This window comes from Microcaecilia unicolor, chromosome 11 (assembly GCF_901765095.1).
Source record: "Microcaecilia unicolor chromosome 11, aMicUni1.1, whole genome shotgun sequence".
In the NCBI taxonomy this organism is placed as follows: Eukaryota; Metazoa; Chordata; class Amphibia; order Gymnophiona; family Siphonopidae; genus Microcaecilia; species Microcaecilia unicolor.
The window spans coordinates 11,886,221-11,907,718 of NC_044041.1; the positions used below are offsets into that span (position 1 = coordinate 11,886,221).

At 46.8% G+C, this 21,498-nt stretch overlaps 1 protein-coding gene across 1 annotated transcript in view; it reads right to left on the reverse strand.

Annotated features, from left to right (window-relative positions):
• Nucleotides 1-780: 780 nt before the first annotated feature.
• Nucleotides 781-21,498, reverse strand: part of DTX1 (deltex E3 ubiquitin ligase 1) — a 169,299-nt gene continuing 148,581 nt past the window's right edge. Inside the window, exons 7-9 of the mRNA XM_030217948.1 lie at nt 18,483-18,644; nt 6,300-6,389; nt 781-2,590 (exon numbers count right to left, since the gene is read on the reverse strand). Of these exons, the coding sequence (XP_030073808.1) occupies nt 2,366-2,590; nt 6,300-6,389; nt 18,483-18,644 (477 nt within the window). The 3' untranslated portion in view covers nt 781-2,365. The remainder of the gene's footprint in view (nt 2,591-6,299; nt 6,390-18,482; nt 18,645-21,498) is intronic.

The following is a 21,498-nucleotide window of genomic DNA, read 5'->3' on the forward strand; positions in this document are numbered from 1 at the left end:
TAGGATGAGGCCTGAATGACACGGACCACCACGTAGTTAGGAAGGCTCTGCTCCCGTGTGTAGCTGGTAGCGTCTGGCAGAGCCTTTTTGAAATGACAAGAGCTTTGATCTCCTTAAACATAGTAGGAGAGGGCTAATTGCTGGTCCCTTTTCAGATCTTCACACCATGGGAAGCATTAAAAGAAATCAGGCAGCACATCACCCATAATTTGCTATGAGAGAAACATAAAATTAACAATCGCCCTCCAACATTGGGAGCTGCGTGGCAAAAACTAAGACCCCAAACAGCATCGCCACACTGAGGCGAAGTTAAGTGTATTTGTTGTGGAAGGCTCTGGGGTGTGACTGCCACCTGGTGGGCCAGCAGAGCATGAGCAGTTCAAGGTGTATCTGTGGTGGATCTGCTTCCTGGTCACCCCAAACATCTTACACTAAATCAAATGAAGAGATGTTTGCCTGCCTCATGTTACCTCTCAAACAAACTCTTTCGGTCACCTGAGCAAACCCTTGCTATCTGGCAACTCTTCACTATGTGAAGACCCAAAACATCAAGGGTAAATCAATGGTCTTTGATGGTGATTCTGTGAAGGTGGTAGATTCTATCCCTTCTGTCTCCTGGTTTCCTGTCATATGGGAGACATTTCTGCAGCTTCCCTGATTTACCCCACAGTAGCACTAAGAGTAACACAAATAAAGTGAAAGTCGACTGGAAAAAGGGAGGGGAGGGCCTTTGACAAGACTCATATTCTTTAACATCTGTATCCTGGGGGAGGAGGGTAAGGACACATGCCTATGGGTTGATAACACCAGGGGTTGAGCCCATGCTGGGCCTTTAAGAATCAAGTCATTGTACTACCTTGGGCTGCCAGTTGGTGGCAGCCACGAGTCACATGCCCAGTCTACCTTGTTTTTCATTTTTTAATGCTCTCACCAATGCATTTTGCTACTTGTAGTTTATCATTTCTCCCCAGAGGGAAAGCAAGACTGCACAGGTCAAAATACAAAATGACATACAATAGAATAACTATATCGTTCACTGAAAAGGGTGGTGGATGCATGAAACAGCCTCCAAGTGGAACAGAATTCAAGATAAGCACTGAGGATCTCGAATTATTAAGACATGAGGAAAAAAAAACCAGAGCTCAGCTGTGCCAGGAACGAAACTGGACAGACTGGATAGGTGTAATGGTCCTTATCTGGTGTCCTATTCTATACAGGTTTATATCTTACTAAAGGGTTTGGAACAGGTGTTGATTTTATTGCTGGGTTATCGTCTTCAAAATGCTGGTTTATGACACAGTATTCTTAACGCTGCATGGACTTTAGGGAACACACTGTGCCCTCATGCTCCTCTGGTTAGGATACAGACTGTTTCTGAAGTACTCCGCCTCAAACCCAACTGGCGGGTAAAAGAATAGAAACGCCAAATTAAATGTAATTCTTCAAAATTGAAAAAGCAAAGCTCCATATTGGCGCCAGGAAATGAAATCAGGCTGCCAATGAAGCTGGGACACTTTTCACTGGACCAGCACGAGACTGATCCAAAACTGTGTTGCGGTAGCATGTGAGCATCAGCGGAGAGTTATCTGGTCTGGAATATGAGCAAAGCCTTGATTTCTTCTTACATTTATCCAATAACCAGGGGCCGCAGGCAACCAGGGAAAGAGAAGCAGCAGAGGCGGTGTATACAGGCAGAAACAAGGGGGATTTCGAGCCTGCCTAGAAAGGCCGCTTTCCTTCAGATAGCGCAGGAAGCGCGAGCGGTAGAGACAGGTGAAAAGGTTTATGCAATACCATGACATGGACACAACCTATGTGCCTATGTATTCTACGAAATATAGAGGTGTATTTTCAAAGCACTTAGACTTACAAAGTTACGGGAGTAACCTATGGAGCTTTGTAAGTAAGTGCTTTGAAAATGAGCCCCATACAGTACAAACTTTATAGAAAGAGATACTGTTTGTTACACACATATATATATCTGTATATATAGATATCTGTGTATGAGATTAATATACAGTATTTTTAACAAAGAACCAAGAAACAGATGAACAAAATTAAGTTTGGTATTGCTTGGCCTGTCTGTTTCTCACTTTTTGTTTCCTGTTTCTCTCCTTGGGATGTTTTAGAAATGACAAAGTAAAACTGGCTGTCCACATCGGGGGAAAAAGCATCTCCACTGCAACATGTATGTAAGCCAGTAGGGTGGTGTCGGGACCAAGGCAGCAGAAGGAGTGTATGCTGGGGTGGGGGGGAGGTTCATGCCTCGACGTTTCGGACAAGGTGCAATACCCAATCCCAGCAGGTGCGTACGTCACCACGCAGGTTTCTTGGTTCCGAGGTGGAGGATCCGCCAGACACGATCTCAGTCCCGCATGACGTCCTCAAAGACCCCCTGGGCTGCTAGTTCTGCTAGAACGTTGTCTAGGTAATTAGGGTCAGGGTAGCCGTGGCCAGTAAGATTGGAGCCGAATTCTGTTTTGTGGTGGATCTCATTCCAGACCACGGTGTCCGACTCCCCTGTGGTGCTCGACGTGCCGATGGTGAAGATTAACCGGCGTCCCCAAGCCACAATCAGAAGCTTTAAAACCTAGATGGGGGCAGGGGGATGGGAAGGAAAGAGACAGAGAGACATGAATCTCACAGCTACATTTGGGACATCAATAAGCTCATTCAAGTAGGTCACCGCCTTCTTTGTGGAAATTAAGCTCCAGACGGACACCACGAGACTATTCACAGACCATCCGCATCCCCCTGGTTCTTGCCTCTCCCCTTAATGAGATCTGAGGGATTTCATATACCAATGAATAAAGTTTGCATGCACCATTCTCACCCAGCTAGTTATAGACAGGCTCCCAATGGAATGGGACCAGTTTATTTCCGCAGTAGCAATCCATTTAAATTGAGCACTGAACATACTATATTTAACACTGTTTACATAATATATTACATTGAGAAAGGGAAGGGTTTTGTTTTTTTTGCCTGTGATTGGATATAGTTCTAGCACTTGTGCAGTAACTGCTTTCTGAGGCTTTTTTCCTTCTTACGGTACAACGTTGTGAGTATGATATAAATTTCAGTGTTTATTGGATTTACACGACAGTACTATGTCTGCTGCTGCATGGTTGTGTTCGTCACTAGCTCTCTCCAATATCATGATAGTGATACAGTGAAGGGGCCAGAGGGTTTCCCTGCAGGCGGCATCGAGGTTTTGGAGAAGCGATGCTGCACAGGAGACTGGAGGAGGTGAGCTCTGGATTTACTGTCCAGATGATGCAGCTGGAGGGGGAAATGGCGAGGGCAGAAAGCTCCGACCTTACAAAATTTTCATATCTGGGTCTTAGGTGACATCAATGGCCCAGTTTGACTGCCTGGCGGAGTCAGGAAAAAGGGGTAAGAACATATTTCACTGTGTGCTTCCGAACTTGGCTTAGCAACACACTGGAATCACACTGAAAAGGCGATAGAAGTGTTCTAGTCTCCATGAAGTGTCCTAAAATATCTTTTTCACAGACACTTGTAGCATGGAATGTTGCTACTCTTTGAGATTCTGAATGGAATCTTGACACTCTTTGGGATTCCAGAATCCTTCTATTCTTTGGGGTTCTACATGAAATGTTGCTACTCTTTGAGATTCTGCATGGAATTTGTCACTCTTTAGGATTCCGGAATCTTGCTATTCTTTGGGGTTCTATATGGAATGTTGCTACTCTTTGAGATTCTGAATGGAATCTTGTCACTCTTTAGGATTCCGGAATCTTGCTATTCTTTGGGGTTCTATATGGAATGTTGCCATGATTTGGGTTTCTGCCAGGTACTTGTGACCTGGCTTGGCCACTGTTTGGATACTGGGCTAGATGGACCATTGGTCTGACCCAGTATGGCTACTCTTATGTTCTTATCTACTTTTCTAGATATTAAGCTGAAACTCCATACTGAGACATGGACTGATGACACATGAACTGGAAACACAAAGATTCTAACATTCTTTAAACTGCAAATAGCAGCCCCGATGTCAGATATAGTTATTGGAATATTATGCATTTTAGGCAAGGAGAACTAGTGCAAAAGAAAAGAAATCAGGAAAGAAATAGATATCATAAGAAGACTGAGCGCGAGAAACTAGGGAAGAGAAGCTCCCCCCCCCCCCAAAAAAAAAAGTGCGGGGGGGGGGGAAGAGATCGGAGAATGTTTTAGGAAAAGAATAGCATGGAATATGAGGGAGGAAAGAGAAAAGGACAGGAAAGAAGGATGGTGGAAGGAGGAAGGGAGTGAGGGTGAGCAGAGAGAGGGGAGGAGAAGTATGGGGGGAAAGAGCAGCACGGGATAAGGAGAGGACAGAGAAAGGGGGAGAGAGAGAGAGGACGGCAGCATGGGATATGAGGGAGGACAAAGAAGAGGACAGGGAATAGGGACAGAGAGGGAGGGAGGGAGGAAGGGAGAGAGAGAGAGAGGGGGGGAGGGCAGCATGGGATATGAGGGAGGACAAAGAAGAGGACAGGGCATAGGGACAGAGAGGGAGGGAGGGAGGGAGAGAGAGAGAGAGGGGGGGAGGGCAGCATAGGATATGAGGGAGGAAAAAGAAGAGGCCAGGGAATAGGGACAGAGAGGGAGGGAGGGAGAGAGAGAGGGCAGCATGGGATATGAGGGAGGAAAGAGAAGAGGCCAGGGAATAGGGACAGAGAGGGAGGGAGGGAGAGAGGGGGGAGGGCAGCATAGGATATGAGGGAGGAAAAAGAAGAGGCCAGGGAATAGGGACAGAGAGGGAGGGAGGGAGAGAGAGTGAGGGGGGGAGGGCAGCATGGGATATGAGGGAGGAAAGAGAGGAGGACAGGGCAAAGGGACAGAAATGGGAAGAAGAACCAGGGATGGACATAGAAGAAAGAGGGCAAAAGAACTGAATGGGATAAGGGAGAGGACAGAGAAAAAGCCAGGGAATAGGAGGGATGGAGGGAGGGAGGGAGGGAGAGAGAGACGGGGGGGGGGGGGGGGGGGAGGGCAGCATGAGATATGAGGGAGGAAAGAGAAGAGGCCAGGGAATAGGGACAGAGAGGGAGGGAGGGAGGGAGAGAGAGAGGGGCGGAGGGCAGCATGGGATATGAGGGAGGAAAAAGAAGAGGACAGGGAATAGGGACAGAGAGGGAGGGAGGGAGAGAGAGAGAGGGGGGGGGCAGCATGGGATATGAGGGAAGAAAAAGAAGAGGCCAGGGAATAGGGACAGAGAGGGAGGGAGAGAGAAAGAGAGAGGGGGGGGGGGGGAGGGCAGCATGGGATATGAGGAAGGAAAGAGAAGAGGACAGGGCAAAGGGACAGAGATGGGAAGAAGAACCAGGGATGGACAGAGAAGAAAGAGGGCAAAAGAACTCAATGGGATAAGGGAGAGGACAGAGAAAAAGCCAGGGAATAGGAGGGATGGAGGGAGGGAGAGAGAGAGAGAGAGAGAGACGGGGGGGGGGGGGGGGCAGCATGAGATATGAGGGAGGAAAGAGAAGAGGCCAGGGAATAGGGACAGAGAGGGAGGGAGGGAGAGAGAGAGAGAGGGGGGGAGGGCAGCATGGGATATGAGGGAGGAAAAAGAAGAGGACAGGGAATAGGGACAGAGAGGGAGGGAGGGAGAGAGGGGGGAGGGCAGCATGGGATATGAGGGAGGAAAGAGAAGAGGACAGGGAATAGGGACAGAGAGGGAGGGAGGGAGAGAGAGAGAGAGAGAGAGAGAGAGAGAGAGAGGGCAGCATGGGATATGAGGGAGGAAAAAAGAAGAGGACAGGGAATAGGGACAGAGAGGGAGGGAGGGAGAGAGGGGGGGAGGGCAGCATGGGATATGAGGGAGGAAAAAGAAGAGGACAGGGAATAGGGACAGAGAGGGAGGGAGGGAGAGAGGGGGGGAGGGCAGCATGGGATATGAGGGAGGAAAAAGAAAAGGACAGGGAATAGGGACAGAGAGGCAGGGAGGGAGAGAGGGGGGAGGGCGTGAGAGAGAGAGAGAGAGAGGCGGGGAGGGCAGCATGGGATATGAGGGAGGAAAGAGAGGAGGACAGGGCAAAGGGACAGAGATGGGAAGAAGAACCAGGGATGGACATAGAAGAAAGAGGGCAAAAGAACTGAATGGGATAAGGGGGAGGACAGAGAAAAAGCCAGGGAATAGGAGACAGAAAGGGAAGGAAGGAGATGAGAAGGGAATAGAAAGGGAAGATGAAAGTGAAGAAAGAAGAAAAGGACACAGGACAGAGCAGAGGGGTAGCGGGACTGGGAGAGTGGGAAGAACAGCTTCCAGGGTGAGAAGAAAAGATGTCACCCACCTTTCTGCCTTTTTCGTTGTCAGGAAGGTAGCAATGTCGAGGGAAGCCACGAGCCGTGAATTTCTTCCCTGGGTTCGGGTGTTCAGCAGTCTGGGGAGACAAACGAAGGTCACTGCATTATACTGAGAAGGAAATAACCCCCAACAGCCAACAGAAGCCCACTTCTGGACATACATAACCCTCAGTAAACACACACAGGCCCAACACATGCACACACTGTTGCTAATAATCAGCGGCATTTGCAGGCAGGTCAGGAGCGGTACAGGGGGGCGGCGCTGGGGAAGGGCCAGCAGTATTCAGTACCAGCACCCACATAGCTCAAAATCTGTCCCAAATTCATGTGCTTAGCTACTCGGGCCCTGGCTGAATATTGGCTGGAACCCACATAACAAAGAAAATCAAAAAGCCTTCCAATTCCCCCCCTCCATCCCAGCAAGCTCTCCCCCCCTCCACCCTGTCACGCTACCCTGATACCTCCTCTCTCTGCCCCCCAACCATGCAAACCTCACACGCAGGATAGCCCTCCCCTCCCCAGGCCTACCTGCAATCTCTGGTGGCCCAGCAGGGGTGGCAAGGGCAGGACCGGGGGGGGGGGGGGGGGGGGGGAAGGGGGAGAGAATCTGAGGGCCGATATTCAGCCGGGGGCCTGCATAACTGCCTTAACTGAATATCGGCCAGGACCTGAATAAATTTCAGCAGCCAAATCACAAGTTATTAGCCACAGATATATTAGTGGCGGTGCCCACACATGTCCCGGGCTAATTTAGTTGGCCACCATCATATTACCCCGTGTACCTTACGTATGAATGCACACACCTGCCAATTTAACATAAAACCTGTCCTGGTGACCCCCCAAAGCAGTCCAGAAGAGGAATCAGTAATCTGCCAGCAATACCAAGCAGTCCACAAAAGCAGAGTACACGTCTTCTGGTTAAAAGGCTTTTATTCCCACTTAAAAACATGCAATGCCCAACGTGGCCGTGTTTCGCCACCTTTTCTGAACTCTGCAACACAACGAAACCAAAGCACGTAATGGACATAACACAACTCTTCCGCTCTACGATTCCCTAATGTGTCTGTTCCACATGAACCTTATTTTACCACATCACCACTTTGTATTTGTTCATACCGGAGTCGGCGAACGCCCTACGGTACTATGTAAGTCACATTGAGCCTGCTAATAGGTGGGGAAATGTGGGATACAAATGTAACAAGTAAATAAAAAAAAATCCTAAAGACTGCATCAGGGACTATAGCTGTTTGGCAAAACATATAAAATCATAAAAATAGAAAGTACATAAGTAATGCCACACTGAGAAAAGACCAAGGGTCCATCGAGCCCAGCATCCTGTCCACGACAGCGGCCAATCCAGGCCAAGGGCACCTGGTGAGCTTCCCAAACGTACAAACATTTTATACATGTTATTCCTGGAATTGTGGATTTTTCCCAAATCCATTTAGTAGTGGTTTATGGAATTGTCCTTTAGGAAACCGTCTAACCCCTTTTTAAACTCTGCCAAGCTAACCGCCTTCACCACATTCTCCGGCAACGAATTCCAGAGTAAACATAATGAATGCATAAAAGTGTTTTTATTCTTTTAATAATTTTTTTATTCAGGTTTTTTTTTTAGCATTTTTAAGTGTTTGTAGCAGCAGTTTAGTTGGATTTTTAGCGATTCCAGGTGAGGAGAGGGTGTACTTTTGCTATCCACCGTCGGTTTTGTCATTTTTGATTTTTCAATGGATCGATCCGTTTTTGCAACCACATTTTTTAAAGACCCCTATTTCTGCAATTTTGTCTTGGAAACGCTAGTGCACCACAATCTCATTTCCTTCCTCGACTCTTCAATTACTCTACATCCCTTCCAGTCTGGCTTTAGAAAGCTACATGGTATAGAAACTCTCTTGATGGTCACGCATGACACCATAAGACCCTCATTAGATCAACAATCCTCTGTAATTCTTGTTTCACTTGACTTGTCCTCACCCTTTGACCTTACCAATCACACTTTTCTTCTCTACCGCTTACTGTCTATTGGCGTTTCTGGCTCTGTCTTACTATGGTTTCTAAGTTATCTATCTAATCGCACTTGTCAGGTTGTTCATCGTAAGGCTCTTTCAACCTCTCTCCCTATTATCTCTGGCGTACCACAAGGTTCTATACTAGCAGCTACCTTATTCAATGTCTTCTTGGCTCCACATCTTACCTTGATCCAATCTAATCACCGTCTTCCTTTTTGCTATGCTGATGATATTCAGGCTCTCTATCGTCTTCCCCCTTCTTGTTCTGATCTCACCGACCTCCATCATTGTTTCCAAAAGGTCTCTTCTTGGCTTTCTGAACACCGCCTGTTTCTTAATTTGAAGAAATGTGAGTCCATACACTTTCCAACTCCCTACACTCTTACTCCTTCGAGAAATTCCTCCTCAACCTTGTCCCTTCCTGTTGCTGACAACCAACCTTTGCCTTTTAGGAATTCTGTTAAAAGTTTAGGAGTTCACTTTGACAACCACTTTACTTTCAAGGATCAAATTAGCACTGTTATTAAAGCATCCTTCTTCGCCCTCCACAAAACTCGTTCTGTCAGTCCCCTTTCCTCTCTTTCCGTTATTCGTTCACTGGTCATTACCCATATTGACTATTGTAATTCTCTTTATGAAGGTCTTCCCTTCTCTTGTCTCAAGAGATTCCAACTCGTTCAATCCACAGCGGTTCCCTTGCTCCATCGTTCAAGAGCATTCGATCAGGTCACACCACTGCTCCGTTCAGAACATTGGTTGCCCCTCTCTGCTCGAATCCAATACAAACTCTGTATTCTTGTCTTTAAATCTCAACTTCCCTCAGCACCTGACTACTTGTCATGCCTCTTTATACCCTATGCACCCTCTAGGTCACTTCGTTCCTCTGCAGCTGGTTCACTTTGGGTATCCCCCCCCCCTCCTATTATTCGCATTGACATCACCCGCTCTACTGCTGTTAGCTATGCCGGACCATGGCTCTGGAATTCCCTCCCCACACACCTCCGCCTGGAATCCTCCTTTGCAAACTTCAAAGAAGCTATGAAAACTCACCTTTTCGAAACTGCACCCCCCCCTCCCCCCCCCCACTGATCAGTAACTTTGTATGTATTTTTCTTTGATCGTTTTTTACTCTTATCTTGGCAACCTAATTTGATCTATTGTAAACTGTATAGAAGCCAACCTTGGCCTTTTTATTTATTAGGATTTATTTACCGCCTTTTGGAAAGAATTCACTCAAGGTGGTTTACAGTAAGAATAAATCAATTACACCAGTAAAAATATTTGGATAACAATACAAAGTATATCAAGCCTCTGTAAATAAATAAATAAATGATTTGTAGCTTTTATATGGTTTTTCTTTGTGACTCATGAACTCTCTGTGTCCTTTTGGCTCTTTCTGCCCCCCTTTCTTAATTTAAAATATTTTTTTCTTGTACGAGTGACCCTTGACCTATGACAGGCAGCATAAATCAAACTTGCAGACACAGCAGTGTCCTGTTTACAGAGGAGGAGTTTCTCCGAGTTGGAAGATCTGCTGCTACCTGTAAGTTGCTGTGCTTCCCCAGGGTCGCCGAGAGACTGGGCCCCGCCCCTCTCCCCCTCCACCCCCCCCCCCCGAGGTCACCGCCGCTCCCCCCTCCGTCCGTCACCGGGCCCCCTGCATTGAAATCACAACTCCTCTCACCTCCGTGTGAAAGCGCTGCAGGCAGCAGATCGCCTCCCTTCGGCCCTCCTTCCCTCCTTGTGTCCCGCCCTTGCGGAAGTTACGTCAGACAAGGTTAAGACACAGGGAGGGAAGGAGGGCCGAAGGGAGGCGATTTCAATGCAGGGGGCCCGGCCCGGTGGCAGACGGTTGACGACGGAGGGCAAGTGGGACTGCGGCGCCGGGCCTGGGGAATTTTGTCCTCCTGCCCCCCCTCTCTGCGGCTATGTGCTTCCCTTCCCTACTTATCACTCACTTTGACTTTTGGGTTTGTTTGTTCTTAATCTCTACTGCTTTTAGTTTTGAGTGTCGATTCCTGCTGTTTTATTTGAACTAACAACAGACTTTGTGCCCTTTGGGACCCTAATAGGCACGTGTCCCTTTTAAATGTTTCAGGATGTGAGTTGTAGCCTTTTATATTTTGAGACCCGGGTGGGTATAAGATTGTAAATTAAGGGCCCTGTTTACTAAGGTGCACTAGCGTTGTTAGCGTGCGCCAAAATGTAGCATGCGCTAACGCTAGAGACACCCAGGTATTCCTATGGGTGTCTCTAGCGTACGCTAAAAACATTAGGCCACCTTTAGAGTGGCTTAGTAAACAGGGCCCTAAGTGTTACTGTTAATTTGATGGGTTTGATAAATCCTGTTATGTTATTTATATGTGTATGAATATCATTTTGTCATTATTTATTTATTTAACACATTTATACCCCACATTTCCCCACTAGTAGTAGGCTCAATGTGGCTTACACAAGACCGCAGGGCAAACTACAGTTCAGTAAAATACAATTAAACAGTGTAATAGTAAAATAGTAAATGTATAGGTAACGTGTAGAAAAACAGAGATAATAAGAGTGAGTAAAAAATGATAAGGTCCATGGATTTTGCTATAGCAAAGAAGAGGTAAATTAGGCTGAGTCAGGAAGGTAGGTCTTCAGTAATTTCCTGAAATTTCGATGGTTCTGAGTTGATTTTAATATTTTGGGTAGTGAATTCCATAGCTGTGTCCCTGTGAAGGAGAAGCTGGATGCGTAGGTAGACTTGTATTTGAGGCCTTTGCAGTCCGGATAATGTAAATTTAGGAAGGATCGGGAATGACTGGAACTGTTTCTGGCTTTTGAACTCAACACAGACATGAATGTTAGGTGCAAATACTCGGTTTGATAAAGAAATAAATCTTCAGAAACAATTATGTAGGAAATTATGCAACGCCTTTGGCAGAAATCTAAATTGCCTGGGGATAGATTACAACGGAGGAAGGCAGTTAATTTATATAAAAATTTAATAAGATGTAAGAGGAAAACCCACTATTCACATCTAATGGGGAAAGAACTCTTGAATCAGAGAAAGCTCTTTCAAATACTTAACTATTTTCAGTGGCGAACTCCACAGCCCCCCCTCCCCCCACATCAACATCTCTCCTCCTCTGCGGTGCCCCGACATCTGCCCGCCCATTGCTGAACCCCATCCCTCCCTGGTGTGCCTTACAGGCTTCTCTGGCACCTGCAGTGATTCAGGTGATTAAAAGAATAAAAACACTTTTATGCATTCATTATGTTTACTCTGGAATTCGTTGCCGGAGAACGTGGTGAAGGCGGTTAGCTTGGCAGAGTTTAAAAAGGGGTTAGACGGTTTCCTGAAGGACAAGTCCATAAACCGCTACTAAATGGACTTGGGAAAAATCCACAATTCCAGGAATAACATGTTTAGAATGTTTGTACGTTTGGGAAGCTGTGCCAGCCCTGCAGGCTTCCATCGGCCGGGCCCTGCCAGACAGGAAATGATGAAAGCGAGGGCGGGAACCGGCCAATGGAAGCCTGCAGAGCCAGCGCAGGCAGCAATAATTGAGTAGGCACTGGGAACGCCTGTAAGGTACACCAGGGAGGGACGGGGTTCAGCGAAAGGCGGGCAGATGCCAGGACGCCGAAGTGCAGGAGAGATGTTGATGTGGGGTGCTGCCGCTGGGTGGACCTGAGAAAAGAATGGGTGGGCCTGTCATTTATGCAGGCTGTCAAAAAGGTCTTATGAGGAAGATTCAGACCATTCAAAACACGGCTGCACGATTAATTTTCTCCATTCATAAGAATGATAGTGTTTCTCTTTTTTTGCGGGACCTCCACTAGTTACCGGTGGAGGCTCGAATTCAATTTAAGGTTTACATTACAGTTCATAAGATTCTTTACGGACTAACTCCAGAATATTTGCTCGGTTGGGTTCAAATGGCCAACAGAAGCCTTTGAGATAATCTACTTCATTATCCCAGTCCTACCAAGATTCTTTACAGACTAACTCCAGAATACTTGCTCTGTTGGGTTCAAATGGCCAATAGAGGCCTTCAAGATAATCTTCTACTTCATTATCCCAGTCCTATCAAGATTCTTTACGGACTAACTCCAGAATACTTGCTCAGTTGGGTTTCAAATGGTCAATACAGGCCTTCGAGACAATCTTCCACTTCATTATCCCAGTTCTATCAAACTGAAAAATAAGACCAATTATTTTGCTAGTCTTATGTATCAAGCCCCTTTGCTATGGAATTCTCTCCCTACACATCTGAGAAAAAGTCAGAACTTATCTGTTTTTAGGAAAGCTCCAAAAACCTTCCATTTTAAGAACTTTCATAATTAGAATTATGTTACTTTTATTCTGATGGGTTGTTAATTCGTAGGGTCTGACTATTTGCTTGTTGCTGTGATCTGCACTGAACTCTATGGGTAGACGTGGAATATAAAAACTAAAGTAAAGCAAATGTATTATGTTCAATATTTTTATGATTTTATATGGTTTTTTTTTTCCATACAGCTATAGTCTCTGATGCAGCCTTTAGGAAGGCGAAATGTGGCCACTTTGGGCATTGTGGGAATAAAAGTCTTTTAATCAAAAGACATGTATTCTGCTTTTTGTGGACTGCCTGGTGACCCCACTGCCATTTGGGGTTTCATGACATTAATGGTCAGTTTTGCATACACTGAGTGTCCACTGTATAGAGATATAACTTATGTATTCAATAGCAGTATCCTGAAAAGCAGACTGGTCCGGTGCTTCCTGAGCAGAGCTGGTAAACGCTGACCTAGATATACTGTCTCAGGAGACTGTGCAGCTCCCCTGCAAGAGACAAGCTGAATCACCGCACTCCGTTTCCCAGGGATAGCTCTCTTTAGGAACAGACTGTGCAACCCCTGGGAAACAGCGTGCATGTGGTGGGATGATTCAGCTCATGTCTTGCAAGTAGCTTTAGGCATAGGACCATCCTAATCCCCCCCCCCCCCCAATATAAATCTCTAATTACAGACACCCCAGAACACATTTACATGTTAACAAAGCCAAACATCCATCATGTCATCACCAGTTAAAAAATAAAAAGCCCAAGAATAACATTTCTTGCACAAATTATATCTACATTTTCATTATTATGTTGTGTTTATTATGTCTGGAAGCAAGAAAATTAGAGCTTTATTTAAACATGTACTTCAAAATACCAGCATCTACCTAGTTATAACACATAAAGAGAGATACATATGCCAACTGAGGGCTGGATTTCTTCACAGGCCTACTGGGAGGGAGCCTATGGTGGCAAACTTCTAGAGGCGGCCCAAGGCAATCAGCCCCAAAAGGCAGGGATGAGATGCCGCCCCCGCCCGGTCTGGCATCTTCCTCTTTCTCTCCTCAACCCTCCCAAGTTCAGAACTTGGGCGAGAGACTTTGGAAGAGAAGTGGGATGAAATTTCAGAAAAGATTGCAAGACTCTTTAATTGTGAGCCAGGTGGAAGAGAACAGTTGCGTAGTCCTGACTCGGTGGTACTACAGTTGGGGACAGTGGAAGATGTTTAAAACAGGTGATGGGAAATGTCAGAGATAACATGGGATGAGAGGAGTAGAATCGTGGTTAGTGCAGTGGACGGTGATCCTGGGGAACTGGGTTCGATTCCCACTGCAGCTCCTTGTGGCTCTGGGCAAGTCATTTAATCTTCTGTTGCCCCAGATACAAATAAGAGCCTGTATATACTATGTACACCGCTTTCAATATAGTTGCAAAAACCTCAGAAGGGCAGTATATCAAGTTTTTTTTTTTTTTTTGGTTACATTTGTACCCCGCGCTTTCCCACTCATGGCGGGCTCAATGCGGCTTACATGGGGCAATGGAGGGTTAATGGGGCAATGTCCCTTTCCCTATTTGAGATTCTACATGGAATGTTGCTGTTGCTACTATTTGAGACTAGTAAAAAAGTCCCGTTTCTGTTTTAAAGGAAACGGGCGCTAGCAAGGTTTTCCTCGGAGTGTGTATGTTTGAGAGAGTGTGTGTGAGAGTGACTGTGCGAGTGAATGTGCGAGTGTGTTTGTGAGAATGAGAGTATGTGCCAGGGTCCCCCCTCTCTCCCAGTTCCAGGGTCGTCGTCCCCCCTGGTATATTCTCCCATTTGCAGGGGTGTCCCCCCTCCCTCCCTTCCTTCCTCCCAGTTGCAGGGTCCCCCTCCTCCCTTTTTCCCAGTTGCAGGGTCCCCCCTCCCAGTTGCAGGGTTTGTGTGTCTCCCCACTCCTTTTGTCCAGTGGAAACAGCTGTAAAAACGGCAATGAGAAGCAGCTCCTAGGTTTCCTTTTTTTTTGAGTGTATAGGAATGACGGCTGCTTTTTTTTTTTTGTTACATTTGTACCCCGCGCTTTCCCACTCATGGCAGGCTCAATGCGGCTTACATGGGGCAATGGAGGGTTAAGTGACTTGCCCAGAGTCACAAGGAGCTGCCTGTGCCTGAAGTGGGAATTGAACTCAGTTCCTCAGTTCCCCAGGACCAATGTCCACCACCCTAACCACTAGGCCACTCCTCCACGGAGTGGAATCAGAGATTAACCAATGGGCTTCCTTGCTTACCATAGACTTGCTTTGTTCACTTCCTCTCCTGTCTATTGAACATCCTGCAGCATGTCATAGCAGCCAATCAGTGGCACTTCAGGAATGACATCACTTTTATCTACTCCACTTTCCTTTTCCACGGTTCCAGGCAGCCTCAGAATGTTGGAGGTGAGAATTATTATATAGGATGAGATTCTAATGTTGCTAGTGGAGGAGTAGCCTAGTGGTTAGTGCAGCGGACTTTGATCCTGGGGAACTGGGTTCAATTCCCAACTGCAGCTCCTGTGACTCTGTGCAAGTCACCGAACCCTCCATTGTCCCAGGAACAAAAAAGTACCAGTATGTACTACTTAAACCACTTTGAATGTAGTTGCAAAAACCACCCAAAGGCAGTATATCAACCCCCATTTCACTCCCCCTTTCTTCTAAGTGTGGTAGGAGTGTCCTATAGACAAGAAGACTGGATGCAGTGTTTGAGTTTGTGTATTAGTACGCTTTCAAAAGTTATAAGTAGAAATAAGAGAAAACAGAGGAATCATTTTTATTTTCTTGTCTTTGTTTTATTTCTGTTTATTACCCGTGGAGGCTGGTACAGAGGGGATTCCCAGAAGGGGCACTGTTAAACTCCAAAGCCCTGGGTTTGAATGGTCCTAGGGACAAACTGGATGTTTTGAGGGTTGACTATTGCACAGACGGTACTTGCAGTGAACTGAAAGCAACTGGGGCCACCACCATCGTGTGTGTGTGTGTGGGGTGGGGGGGGGGGGGGTACAAGACAAATGTCATCATAGGTGTCAGATGTATAAGTTAACAGCCCAGTGCACAAAGAAATGTAAACGATCTGAGGAAATCTGGTCATATTTGTGAAGTAGATAATAGTGTCATTTGTATGCTGATCGTGGATAGTGGGCATATAGCGTTTGGCACATGCAGGGCCGCCAAGAGACTCAGCACAGGGCCACCGTCCCCCCCCGTCCCCCAGGATCCTTGCCGCTGCCACTCAAATATCTTGGGGCTGGTGGGGATCCCGAGGCCCCGCCAGCAGGAGAAGCCTTCTTCCAGCGCTGCTCTTCACTCCATGCGTGCCCTGCCCCTGCGGCTGCTTTTTCTCTTACGTCGCACATGCTTGGTTTCAAAACCGAGCATGCGTGGCTTGGCATGGCGATAGAGCGCTGGAGGGGGGCCTGGTGCAGGAGTTCTCTCTCCTGCTCCTGTTGGGATGTGATCACCCGGGTCCAGGGAATTTTGCCCCCCTCCTCTCAGCGGCCCTGGGCACATGATGTGTGATTACCAGGCTAAGGGTGTGTGTAGGGTGTGGGGGGGGGAACTGAGATGCGAATTTGTCATTTAATTTGGAAAAGCGTCTTGTTCATAATGTTAAATATAACCGTTGTAATGTTTTACTGTACCTTCAATATACATTTTTAAAAGTACATAATGATCCACTTATTTATATCAAAAATATTATTACTAAGTTAATTTTATTAAATTATATATCAGTGGATTCCCTTGAAATTGCCCCACAAACCAGGACAGCCTCAAATGACATCATATATAGGAGTTCTAATTGGTCCATGTTGGCTATGATGTCACAAATGATATCACACACACAAGATTCCAGTGCATGGACTGTATTGTGTGATTGTGATTCCATTACAGACAGGGTTACTAGAAAACAGTGGCGTAGCCAAGGGTGGGTCCAGGCCCACCCACTTTGGGTTCAGGCCCATCCAGTAGCAGAACACCTATGATGCCCCACCAGCTGAAAACTCCCAACAACTGTCTCTCCTGCATACCTTGTAAATAGCAGATCTTTGCCTGCATCGAGCAGCGACTGATACATACTGCTCGCACCGGCCCCACAGCCTTCCCTCTGATGCCTTCCCACCTATGTGGAAACAGGAAGTTGCATCAGAGGGAAGGCTGTGGGGCCAACATGAGCACTGTGTATTAGTTGCTGCTCGCTGCCAGTGAAAATCTGCTATGTAAAAGATATGCAGGAAAGGGGGGATGTTTGAGAGACCATATGGCATGCAGATGAGAGAAGGAGAAACCAAATCACTTGTGGAATGGGGCGGGATTCTTATGCCCACCCATCTTGGGCCCAGGCCCACCAAAAATTGGGTGTCTGGCTTCGCCCCTGCTAGAAAAGCTTCTCCCTTTGCATATGACATTAAGGTCTGCAACAGAGCGGCCACCCGGAATCAACCAAGTCAAAAACAGACAAAAGGTATAATATTATGTGCAAAGCACTGACATTTTTCTTAACTGCATGGCATTTTCTATAACAGCGGTGAACAAGGATTCTGTGCTAAATCCCTATCAAACAATCCGCTTAGATACATTGGGAGATTAGAAATACGGTAAAAAATGTAACAGCTCGAGGTATCATTCAATCTGCCTTTTTAAAAGCATAAAGTCCAATAATGTGTCTTTATGAGCTTGTTCTGGGAGGGTTGGGGTGATCGCACGTCAAGTTTAATTTTCAAAATCTCACGTGGGAAGTGGCGCTATGGATCTGAAAATTAATGGAGAAGAGGTTCACCAAGGGCCTAACGGCTCCTCGGAGTATATTTTCAACGAAAGCATCCTTAGATCTGAAACAAGGCCCTAAATGGGGAAGGAGTGGAGGAGCGGCCTAGTGGTTAGGGTGGTGGACTTTGGTCCTGAGGAACTGAGTTCGATTCCCACTTCAGGCACAGGCAGCTCCTTGTGACTCTGGGCAAGTCACTTAACCCTCCATTGCCCCATGTAAGCCGCATTGAGCCTGCCATGAGTGGGAAAGTGCAGGGTACAAATGTAACAAAAATAAAATAGATACTATTGGAGATTCTACATGGAATGTTGCTACTATTAGAGATTCTACATGGAATGTTGCTATTCCACTAGCAACATTCCATGTACAAGGCTGTGCAGGCTTCTGTTTCTGTGAGTCTGACGTCCTGCACGTACGTGCAGGACGTCAGACTCACAGAAGCAGAAGCCTGCGCGGCCACATTGGTGATCTGCAAGGGCCGACTTCTACATGGAATGTTGCTAGTGGGACTCTGGGCAAGTCACTTAACCCTCCATTGCCCATGTAAGCCGCATTGAGCCTGCCATGAGTGGGAAAGTGCAGGGTACAAATGTAACAAAAATAAAATACATAAATCTGTTTATTTACCTCAATGTATATATACTGCATTCCTGATCAAAGTATTTTCTAAAAGCTGCACCGTCTGCCAAAACCTCCTCTGATGTAGAACAGCGATTATTTTACAGATCAAGGATGGAGGACATGAGGCGAGGGATTGACACCTGGAGCATCCTACATAAGTATTGCCATACTGGGAAAGACCAAAGGTCCATCGAGCCCAGCATCCTGTTTCCAACAGTGGCTAATCCAGATCACAAATACCTGGCAAGATCCCAAAAATGTATAAAACATTTTATAGTGCTTATCCCAGAAATAGTGGATTTTTCCCCGTCCATTTAATAACGGTCTATGGATTTTCCCTTTAGGAAGCCGTCCAAACCTTTTTTAAACTCCGCTAAGCTAACCGCCTTTACCACATTCTCTGGCAACGAATTCCAGAGTTTAATTACATGCTGAGGGGAAAGATATTCTCACCTGGATTCCTGTTGGGATGTCATAGACGATCCGTATGGTCTTGAATTCTGTGTACCCTGGCAGCGAGTGGGGTATAACGTGGAACTCCATCTTCCCAGGAGGCTGCGTCCCCGTTTTCTCCCCGTAAATGGCCTTGCAGGTGGGACACTGGAGACTTCCATCCTGTCAAAGCAGAGGGGGATTAAGACTTTAGATTCATCAACAGATCCAAACGTGGTCTCCCTTCCACGCTCATAAGCTTGCTCCGCCAGAGGGACTCTGATCACACCTCATATTCTCAGTTTCTTGTCAGGTCTTATTTGACCATAAGCTTTAAGAAGCAGGGACTGTTTATTATATACTCTTACAGTAGACCTGGGGAAAGTTTGCACGAAAAATCCAAAACTTAGCCATTTTTTGGTAATACCCAATTTAAAATACAATGCAGAAGGAAAGTATCACACAAAAACAAAGCATGCAGAATTTTTAAATATTGTGCCCAGAAAGTTGACATTTTGCACTAGATTCAGTAAATGGCGTTCAAAATTTGATGAGAAAAACAAAATCGGTGCTGAATGGTATTCTATAAAGAATGCTCTGGGATTGGCACCTGTTATAGAATAGCGAGTAGCGACGGGACCCACGGCAACTTTGGGTACAAGGATTTACACCAACTGAAACCAGGTGGCTCATTTTCAAAGCACCTATGGAACTTTGTAAGCCTTAAGTGCTTTGAAAATATGCCTCCAGGTGCAAATCCCGGCATGTAGTTAGGTGTGAATCCCTGGTACTCAATAATACTGTGCATATCTTTAGTGAATGCTCCTGACTCGCCCATGGTCCTCCCACTGCCACACCCCCTTTTCAGTTGCAAGCTGTAAGATCTTTATAGATAGCACATAGCATACATATGTAACATATAGTAACATAGTAGATGACGGCAGAAAAAGACCTGCACGGTCCATCCAGTCTGCCCAACAAGATAAACTCATATGTGCTACTTTTTGTGTATACCCTACTTTGATTTGTACCTGTCCTCTTCAGGGCACAGACCGTATAAGTCTGCCCAGCACTATCCCCGCCTCCCACCACCGGCTCTGGCACAGACCGTATAAGTCTGCCCAGCACTATCCCCGCCTCCCAACCACCGGCTCTGGCACAGACCGTATAAGTCTGCCCAGCACTATCCCCGCCTCCCAACCACCGGCTCTGGCACAGACCGTATAAGTCTGCCCAGCACTATCCCCGCCTCCCACCACCGGCTCTGGCACAGACCGTATAAGTCTGCCCAGCACTATCCCCCATCATAATGTTTATCTACTTCTACCCTAGCTGAGGTAACATTTAATCATCTCTCTGACCTCCTGTGCAACTTTCTTTAAATTAGTCATCTTATTCTCTAACTCCTCTTACTCTCTTACTTTACAAAGATGCGCTGAAAAATGGCTTGCGGTAGTGTAGGCGTGGGTTTTGGGCGCGCGCCAATCCATTTTCAGTGCGCCTGTAAAAAGGCCTTTAAAAAAAAAATATAGCCGAAAATGGACGTGTGGCAAAATCAAAATTGCCGCGCGTCCATCTTGGGTCTGAGACCTTTCCGCCAGCCACTGACCTAGCAGTAAAGAATCCGGGCGGTAATGACCTACGCGCGTCAAATGTCATTTGGCACGCGTCCAAAAATAAAAAAATATTTTACGGACGTGCGCCAAAAATGAAATTACCGCAAGAGCCACGCGGTAGTCGGGCGATAACTCCATTCTGGCGCGTGTAGATGCTTACGCGGCTTAGTAAAAGGACCCCAATATGTTCCATCTTGCTTATACCCTTCACGGTCAATTAAAATGTTCTCTTAGGTATTGTGTTCAAAAAGCAGCAAAGAGAGAGGGTCCAAAGTACAGGACGAAGTCCAAATAGTGAAACGGAGCACCAGGGGCCTTCAAAAATCGGGACATACTTTCTTTATTCGTACACCTTGAACATCAATTCTTTACCTAAATGACCCGACATGGGCCGTGTTTCGGCTCACAGCACCTACGTCAGGAGTCAAGTGGTGATTTATAAAGATCAGCTAAGGCTTTCTTCTTTGGTGGTGACAAGTTGAACGATTGTCCCTCTTCTTACAAATAAGATACGATGAATCGTCAAGTGAAACTAGAACCGGAACGGTCCCTTCGTACTATGATTAATGAATCAAAAAAAAAAAAAAAAACCACCAAAGAAGAAAGAACCCAGCCACACCTCCTAAAGGGAGGCTGGGCACAACCGGGCCGATGGCCTGCGACGGGGGGGGGGGGGAGGGGGGAGGCGGGAGGAGGGTGCAGGGAGAATAGAAAGGTAGAGATAGGCAGGCAAAGGGTTAAAGCAGGGAAGGGGAGGGGAGGGGCGGAGAGAAAAGAAAATTAAAGGAAGGGAAGGAAAGGGGAATTTCCTTTCCATTCGGGACAGCAAGGAGAGAGCAGCGTTCTCACCTTTGATCCAACAGAGAGTACCGCTGTTGCCTTTTTGATCCCCGTCGCCGCGTGGGTAGACAGGCAGAAATCGCTGGAACTGTTGTGGTGCAGCAAGGGGTGCTTGCAGAGGTTGAGGCAGGCAGGGTGAGGCGCACGCGTCCATTTGAAAACCCCGTGGTCGCTCCTCTAGGCGGGCAACGAGTTGGGGGCATCGCGATTCGCGACGTGGTGAACGAGCAACTATGCCATCACAACGCGCCAAGAAGCAAGGGGCAGCGAGGAAAGCCGCCACGAAGGCAGCGTCGCACAAGAAGAGCAAGGCTATCCAGGAGCGAGATGGAGAGGCGAGCCGAGCGAGGCCGCGACGGAGCAGTCGAGCAGGAACTACGCAGCAGGCGCCGGCAACACAAGCGCAGCCAGCAATAGACATGGATGCTTTGATGGTCGAGCTCAGAAGGCAGATAGAGCAGCATGGCGTGTCCACGGTTACGCAGCAATTAAGGGACATGCGAGTACCGGAGTCGACTGAGGACAGAGCGCATATGGAGCCGGCATTGCAGCCGCAAGATTCCAGGTTGCAGCATATGCAG